The sequence below is a fragment of the Netta rufina genome (genome assembly GCF_964035555.1).
Source record: "Netta rufina genome assembly, chromosome: 5".
Classification (NCBI taxonomy): Eukaryota; Metazoa; Chordata; class Aves; order Anseriformes; family Anatidae; genus Netta; species Netta rufina.
The window spans coordinates 28,891,917-28,900,325 of record NC_140128.1 but is presented as its reverse complement, the minus strand read 5'-3'; the positions used below and the strand labels follow the sequence as shown (position 1 = coordinate 28,900,325).

The following is an 8,409-nucleotide window of genomic DNA, read 5'->3' as shown; positions in this document are numbered from 1 at the left end:
AACTCCTGACCCTGCTGCCCTTCACTCCCAGATGAGAGCAGCAGCAAGTGGCAAATCTCCTCCTGCTGCCTCCGAGCTCCTTGGCAATGCACCATTAAGCAACACTAATCTAGGAATGCATGATTAGCTCATATTTAGACCAGGACATTAAATGCTATACCATGGAAAATCATGTTTTGGTGGTGGCTCCTGTTAGGGAAATAAGGAGGGATGGAATATTTTTGCAGTTGCCCTGGAGATATGAGAGAAATATACCTAATCGATAAAATCCGTGCCATGGTCAAGGTAGAAATCATACAGGAAGAAGAGAAAGAATCTTTTAGTATTGGGCTAATAAACACCTGAGATTAATTAAAACAATTTAAAATCTCCAGTCTTAATCTAACAGTTTATTCTCTTTGATTACACTTAGCATTTTGCTCCCCCTGAAGAATGTCACCAGCAATGTCATATTTCACTGTTCTTCAGTAGTTTCACGTTGTGATTTCCAGGCTGTGCTAGAATAAATAGCACAGCTTAGAAACTGAAACAGCATGGAAGACCGATCATTTGCTCAAAAACAACAGTTTTCAATTAAATGAATGGAATGGAATTGCATTTCAGCTTCAGCTTGAAAATGTAACCGGAGTTAACATGCATTATTCGTGTTGATTTTATACTCAATAGCTCATGCTTATTAGAGACTGTTTGGTGTCAGTGCTTGCTCCTAATCTTATTGGTAATGGGGTTACAGTAGTGGTAGGACCCCAATCAGGGATCAGAAACCCCTTGCTCTAGGTGCTGAACATCACTTCCACAAAGGTATTCCATGCCCAAAACTAAGTGCCACACTACAGCCCTGCCTACAGTATGGATATTTCTGCACATGGTACAACGAGGTCTGTCCAGACTGGATTTTGATGAACATTAAAATTAATAAAACCCAACAGAAAATTTGCCTTTTCCCTAATGAAAAAAAGCAAACCACAGAATTTCTATATGGACTCCAGTGCTACACTCTGACCTCTCACATAACACAGTCCTTTAGACATCCTCACGCTCATTTCTGAGTGATTCATCTATTTGTTTGCCGCATCTTCAGTCTGCTCTGTGACCTTGGGGAAAATCTAGCCTCTGTGATTCACTATGTGCAAGCACACCACAATACCCTCATGACTGTGAACTCTCCACAGCAAGCTCAGCCTGACCAGGAGAACTGGATGCACGAGGGTCAGCATCATCATCTCCAATTTGGTTTGGTCCAAAACACGCCAGTATTCTAATTTCCCCAAAAATAGCCACTGGCAGTGGAATATCCCCAAAAGCAAATAAAACCTACTCCCACATCTATACTTGTTTCCATGGAAATATGCAGTGACAAAGTTTTTTCCTTCATTTTCAGAATTCTGTCTGCCAGCCTACCATATTTTTTCACGCAGCCCAGGTAGCTGCATAGGTTGTACCCAAATACAAAGAGTACTGCAGGTGTGCCAAACCTGTACAAAGCCAGGTAGGCAGCTGCTCGGTGCGTCCCCAAGAAGCACCAATTAGATGCTCAGTAAGACGCTTTTTTGAGCAGAGATGAGATGCCAAACAGCACATTGTAGCATTATGCAACAAGATAAATGCTATTAACAACTCACCATCAGCACAGCTTATGTGCTAGCCTTAGACTCCAGCTTTACATTACAGGGAAAGACATTGTATTTGTAATACAAGTCTGTCCCCAGTGGCTGCCAAACATTTTGCTGCTGGCGATGGCTCTGCACTGTGTCCCACCATATGTCGCTGTCTCCAGCTACCCCCTCATGCCCCATCTCTTTTCTGTGTCCCTGTTCTGTGCATCTGTCCAGCCAGAGGCTCCATTTCCCTAGGGACACATAAAGTGGCTGAGAGCCAGCCACAGATGACAGCAAGAAGCAGAGCCTCTGGGCTACGAGCAGTAGGGATGATTCCTTGGCTTGGGACAGTTGGTTTGCAACAGCCTGGCGGGGGGCTGCAGAAAAGTGCCTGCCACCCAGGGCAGGAGGGAGGCTTTGCCTGCATCGTGTGGGCAGGCAGTTTGTGGAACAGGAGGAAAGCAAACACCCATCCTGCTGCCTGCAGAGGAGAGGAAAGCCATGCTGTGCCACGTCTGCAAGCAAAGCAGAAGCAGGGAGCGACAAAACAAGAGGCCAAGCATGGGAGAGGATCAAAGGAGATGGGACTGAATTCTCCCAGAGGAGGACTTTGGCTGTTGTCAGGTTGTCACACAAACATTGTGGCACGCTGACTTTCAGTCCCTGGCTACCAAACAAGTCTCACAGGACTTTATATTCAGCATTAGCTTAGAGGAGGGCTGCAAAATGACTCAGCTGGACAGGCTGTAGGACTGAAAGGAAAGGGTGATGGCAAGTGGCAAGGGACCGTTCAGAGGGAAGGCACCAAATGTGTCATCGGGATGGGGATTGGTAAGACCTTAGACTCAGTGCCTAATGAAGTCTTGAACTGGTACAAAAAGCTTGCAGCTGACAGAGGAAGGCTGTGCTGCAGACACTGCTGTGTCTGGGAGTGGTGCAGGAGCTGCCCCCATGCTTCTTACACTCTGCTCCTCAAGGCTGTCACCTTCTCCCATCCCCAGGGCTCAGGAAGGAGCAGGACTGATCTGGTGCAAAACCAAGAGGAGTCTGAATGGGAGAGAGCAGGGTGAGAGCTGGAGTGGCTGCACAATAGCTAGGTCAGGGCCCTCCCAGCAACGGTTTAAACAACATGAGAAAGAGAAAGCAGAAATTGCAAACCAGATGGAGACAGGAGTCCATGTGGAAAACAAAAGCTAGTTAGCAAGGAGGAAAAATATCACCAGCTAATATCCCTATGGCAGAGGGCGGAACAGTTCAAATGTGCTGAGCGAGCCTTAGGAGAGCTAGCAAATTAGAGAAGGGGAGATGTGAGAAGGAGAAAGGCACCGGCACCAGGGCTGTGTACACAGATGCTCTGCAGGAGCCCACTGGCAGCAGCGGCCAGGAGGGCCTGACGCGCTGGCAGGAGCTCAGAAGAAAGGCGATAGCTGGTTGCACAACCTCGGGGAATCAGTTCACAGCGAGGATATGTTTTCCTTGGCTCTGGAGGGATATGGAAACGGTTTACAAACATTTGTAAGGCACAAACCCAAGCAGTAGAGAGGTGTTTAGCCAAAAGAAAAATAAATAAATAAATAAATAAATAAAAAGCGAATTACTTACAAGAGAAGATAAAATAAAAAAAAAAAATAAAAAATAAAAATAAAAATGAAGAAAAAGGAAGCAGAAAGTAGCTAATAACAGTTTACCAAGGAGCTCTCGTAGGTTGTGAAATAGCTCTTCCAAGGAGACTGGGGGAAAACCCAAGTATAGGCAGTTTTAAAGCTGGACTGGAAAAGATTAATTAATACATGTGCAATGAAGAGCACACAGAAGAATTTGTCAGCATGATATAAATATTTCCACCTCCACTATCTGTAGTCACGATTTTCCACTGCCCTGCATCTATAGCTATCATTAACAGTGATGCAAAGGAGAAAATTGTTTATTAAAGCAGGAGGCTACCCTTACAGTACTGCTCAGCCTGCATGTGTGGATTTCTCTCATTTCCAAAGAAAAGAGAATTAGGGTTTATAAGCGTGTAAGGGAAAATGACTCATTAGCAGTGATCCTCTACAGCTCCTCCAGAGGTCTCCTCCTGCCCCATCCCCAGTCTCCCTTATCCTGATGAGATGGGGACATGACTCTATGTTTAGACAGTATGTGCTAATATCTCCTAAAGTCCCTTCTACCTGGGTCTCAAGCTTTCTGCTAACCTCCCTTCCCATTGCATTTAGGAGACCACTTAGGGGAATCCTAAAGATCCACAAGGAAACCTGAAAGATCAAGGCCCAATTGCAGCCTCGCTGCAGGCTGAAACAGCAACCTGCCAAAAGACCCAAGAAGCCCACCTTACCTGGCATGCACACTTATCAGCTTAATATTTTCCATAAAGGGGGAACACAGCCACAGCTCAACAGCTACCGTGCTGCAGCTGTTATTAATGGTTAGCACCATCAGCCCGTGGGCTGGGCTCTTCAGACAGCAGAAAACTCTTGCCTGGCCTGAGGATTTTTCACATAACTAATCACCAAGCTTTATAACCATCCCCTACAGACTGTGATGATGATGAATGAATGAAATTAGATAAGTCAATATGGTTCATTGCTGGAGTTTGCCCACTCACTGCAGATGCATCATCACTGTGTGCATCCATCGGTACAGGGGATGAGCTCGATTCAAAGTCTTTACCCACACAGTATGAAACCACCACTGGGCTGCAGCTCTCAGCTTCCTCACAAGGACTCTGTAGCCCTTTCCTGGCTCTTCCTGTCTCTCTCTATCCTTGCCTTGGGCCATCCTGGAAGCCCCTTGATGAGTGCCTCATCCTTCCTTATTAAAACACAGCAGATTAAGCTGCGTCTTAGCAGTTAAATGACGGATTGCTGAAAAACACTGAAGTGGTAACACAGTGCATTTGCTGCTGCTGTCCTCTGCCTGACTAAACCAGTTGCTCCACTGTGTGGCACAGATGCTCTGCAGCTCCGCTACCAGCAATGATGCCCTCTGTGCTGAGAGGTATTTCTACCTCTGCTGAGCCCCGGATGCCTGTAGGAAGAGCAGGTCTCTGAGACAACTGTGAGGAGCCTGCTCCAAGTGGGTGCTGTGCTGCCTCCAGCACCTCTCGGGTGCCCTCCGCCTCGGTCCTGGCACATCCCTGCAGCGAGCAGTAGCTTGCATTAGCACTACAGGGCAGGGGGTCGTGCCTGCAAACTGCTGTGCGCCGAAATCTGAGCGCTGCACTCCCCACCCCAGCCCTGACACAGACCCCCCTAAGTGCCCCAAGGCGGGCACCTTCATCCCTGGGGGCCCCGTTCGCCATCTGTAACCCCGCGCTTCCCCCCCCCCCCCCCCCCATCCCGCTGGCACCCCCTTGTCCTTGCTCACAGCGGCAGCAAACCGGGGGGCACAGCCGGAGGGCGCCCGAAGGACGAGCCCTGCGGGGCGTTGGGGGGGCCGCCAGGGGACACCCCCGGCCGGCCCCAGCGCAGCGCGGGGACTTCGGGGCGGGTCCCCCCGGGGCGGGTCCCCCCGGTGCCCGCCCCCGTGCGGGAGCGCGGCTCGGCGGGGCTGCGGCGGGCAGTGCGGGGCGGCCACCGGGCCCGCCGCCGCCCCGCGGCTGCCATGGAGGAGCCACCACCACCATCACCATCATCATCATCACCAGCATCACCATCACCAGCCACCTGATCCCCGCCGCCGCCGAGACAAAGCCCGGTGAGTGCCGCACCCAGCCCGGGGGGCTCCGTCCTGCGCCGCGGGGTCCCCCCGCAGCCCCCCACAGCAGCAGCAGCAGCCCGGGCACCCCCCGGCACCCCCGCCCGCAGCTCAGCCTCCCCCCGCCCCGAAGACCCCTGCCCCGAACAAAGTGCCCTGCCCGCAGCCCAGCCCCTCTCCCCCACCGCCCAGTCCATCACCATGCACCCCACGGGAGCCCAGCTGGGGTGGGGTGGGGTGTGGGGTCCTGATCACTGCATGCACCTGAGACCCCCAGCCCATGCGCTGCAGCCACCCCCCTGCATGGCTCCCAGACACCCCCGCACACCGCAGCATCCCCACTCCGCTCACCGTCCCCATCCCCGTGCCCTTCCCCATCCCTGGCGCCATGGCGGGGGGACAAAGGGGACCGCGGGCTCACCGCCACCGCTTTCTCCCTCGCAGGCGCAGCCATGGTGGAGCCACCAGCGGAGCCCCCTCCGCAGCCATGCCCGGCACCCGGTGGGGCAGCGGCAGCAGCAGCAGCCCCCGGGGAGGGGTCCCGTCCTGGGGAGCAGTCCCCGCTGCTGCACCTGGACCTCTACAACTTCGACTGTGCGGCGGCGGAGGGCAGCCGGTACGTGCTGACCAGCCCGCGCTCGCTGGAGGCCTGCGCCCGCTGCGCCGTGCGGCCGGTGGAGCTGCTGCCGCGGGCGCTGGGGGAGCTGCTGCGGGAGGCCCCTGGGCGCTCCATGCGGGTGGCCGCCGGCCTCTACGAGGCCTACGAGCGGGAGCGCCGCCGCAAGCTGCAGCAGTGCCGGGAGGAACGGGAGAGGATCATCCGCGAGGAGAAGCGGCGCATCCTCGCGCCCCTCGGCAGCCTGCCGCCCTCGCCCGCTGCTCGTCTCGCCCCCCGGGCTGCCACCTCCACCACCACCACCACCGCCGCCACCAGTGGACCCAGTCCCAAGGGGAAGGCTGGGGCGTCAGGAGGTGCCAAGGCCAAGAGCCACTCGCTGGACTCGCTGCAGAAGCGCCGGGAGGGCAGCTGGGGCAAGACCTCCTCGGAGTCGGGGGCCTCGTCCTCCTACAGCGGGGAGAGCCTTAGAGGACACGGGGGCAAGGGGCGCGGACGGGGCCGCGTGGCCGATGGCGCGCTGCTGGGGCGCAGCTTCAGCCTGGGCGACCTCAGCCACTCGCCGCAGACGGCCCAGAGGGTGGAGAGGATCGTGAAGGAGGTGAAGAGGAGGAAGGGTCTCTCGGAGGTGCCCGAGAGGGACAAGAAGATTGCGGCGCTGATGATCGCCAAGCACCAGGAGGCCAGCCTCCTGCGGGAGCAGCGGCAGGCGGCCCACCTGCAGTGGGACAGCCAGCGGCGCCTGGCAGAGCAGCGGAAGGAGCAAGAGGAGAAGGAGAAGCAGAAGGCCCTCCTGCAGGGCCAGAGGATGTGGGAGAGCCAGGTGGAGAAGCGGCGGGGGAAGCTGAGCCAGGAGCAGCAGGAGGCCGCCCTGCTGAGGCAGAAGCAGCGGCAGGTGTGTGAGGAGAGGTGGCGGGAGCAAGCGGAGAAGCAGGAGCGGCTGCGGAGGGAGAAGCTGGAGAAGGCCATCCAGGAGGACAAGCAGAAGAAGCTCCACCAAGAGCACAATCTGAAGGCGAAGGAGGAGGGCAAGAAGGAGCACCGGGAGCGGGAGGAGCAGCTCCTGCAAGAGAAGCTGTCCACGGCCGCACAGAAGAGGCTGAGGAAGGAAGCGCAGCTGCAGAAGGAAAGGAAGCAGCTCAGCCAGGCAGAGAAACTGAAGCACGAAGCCTTGCTCAAGGAACTGGCCAAGCAAGAGGCAGAAGAGAAGGAAATGCTGAAGGCCTCCCTGGAGATGAGTTTGACCAAGGCTCAGGAGAACTATGAGCAGCTAATGGAGAAGAGGAACCAGGAGCTGAGGGAGAAGGCCAGGCGGGAGGACATGCAGATCCAGAGAGCCAAGCTGGCAGCAGAGAAGAAGGAAAGAGAGCAGAAGGAGCACTTGCAGGCCCTGGCGAAAGAGACAGAGAGGAAGCTCCAGCATGCTGCCCAGGTGGCTGAAGAGGTGGTCCAGGAAAAAGCCCGCAAGGTGGTCTTGAGCCGTCTGGAGAAGGAGAAGGTGCAGAAGATGAACAAACAAAAGGTAGAACAGTACGAGGACTTACGGCGCCGGGAGATCCTCCTTTCTATAGAGAGGAAACTGGAGAGGAGCGAGCAGATCTTCAAGGAGAGGAAGACAGTCTTAGAAAACGCCAGGTCTGTAGCTCGGGCATCCTTCCACGTCCGTGAAAAGGTACGGGAGGAGACTAACATGCGCACCTTTGACAAGATGGCCTTTGAAGCAGAACTGCATGCCAGCCTGGATAAGAAGTGAAAGATCTTTTTGTGGATGAGTAGGGATATGTTACCAATTGCCCATCATAATGCATCAGAAAGCTCCTCTGCATTAACACTTCAAAAAAAAAATAAATTTGTTATTTAGGAGGAGCAGGGTACCGCACAAAAACGTGGCAGCTATTTCACATACTTTTTTAAACATGTTTTTGTTCTGGGCATGTTTTAAGGACCAACCTCCATCATCTGTACAGAGGGGGAAAAGAGCTTTTGCATCCTCCACCCCACAAGCACACGTTTTCCCAGAGGGCTGCAGAAGAAGTTTGTGTGAAACCTGTGAGTTACTGATTGTCTTAACTGGAGCTGACAACAGCTGCACTATTTTTAGTTGCAAAAACAGACAATAGAGACTACGGGCTACCATTAGAGCCTACTGACAAAGAACCAAAACCAGCCCAGCTGATTCTGGTTCAAGTGACATTCAGCTGATTCAAGGCACGGGATTGCATTTTCAAAGCCGCTGCACACCCATGAAGGCACGGACGGCTGTATTGCAGAAGTCCATGTGTCCCTGGACGCGCCTCACCTGCTGCTGCTATCAGACATGGGGGGGGAAGAAAGCATGGGTCAAGACTTCATAACACCTTGTAAGTAGACATTGTGATCAGAGCTGGGCAGAAACTGTTAAAGGTGTTTACAAACACCACGGTTGCACTTCTGCTGTGTGCAACTGTGGCCCCTCCCCAGTATCCTCACCCCTCATTTCCAAGCATCTCTTTTAAAGGT

General features: G+C 54.0%; 1 protein-coding gene across 1 annotated transcript; it reads left to right on the top strand.

Moving 5' to 3' along the window:
• The first annotated feature begins 5,166 nt into the window (after positions 1-5,166).
• CCDC177 (coiled-coil domain containing 177) lies at positions 5,167-8,194 on the top strand. Its single transcript, XM_084287375.1, has 2 exons — positions 5,167-5,294; positions 5,739-8,194. Exon 2 carries the CDS (start codon positions 5,747-5,749, stop codon positions 7,661-7,663), a length of 1,917 nt encoding a protein of 638 aa, XP_084143501.1. The 5' UTR covers positions 5,167-5,294; positions 5,739-5,746; the 3' UTR covers positions 7,664-8,194.
• Positions 8,195-8,409: the final 215 nt, after the last annotated feature.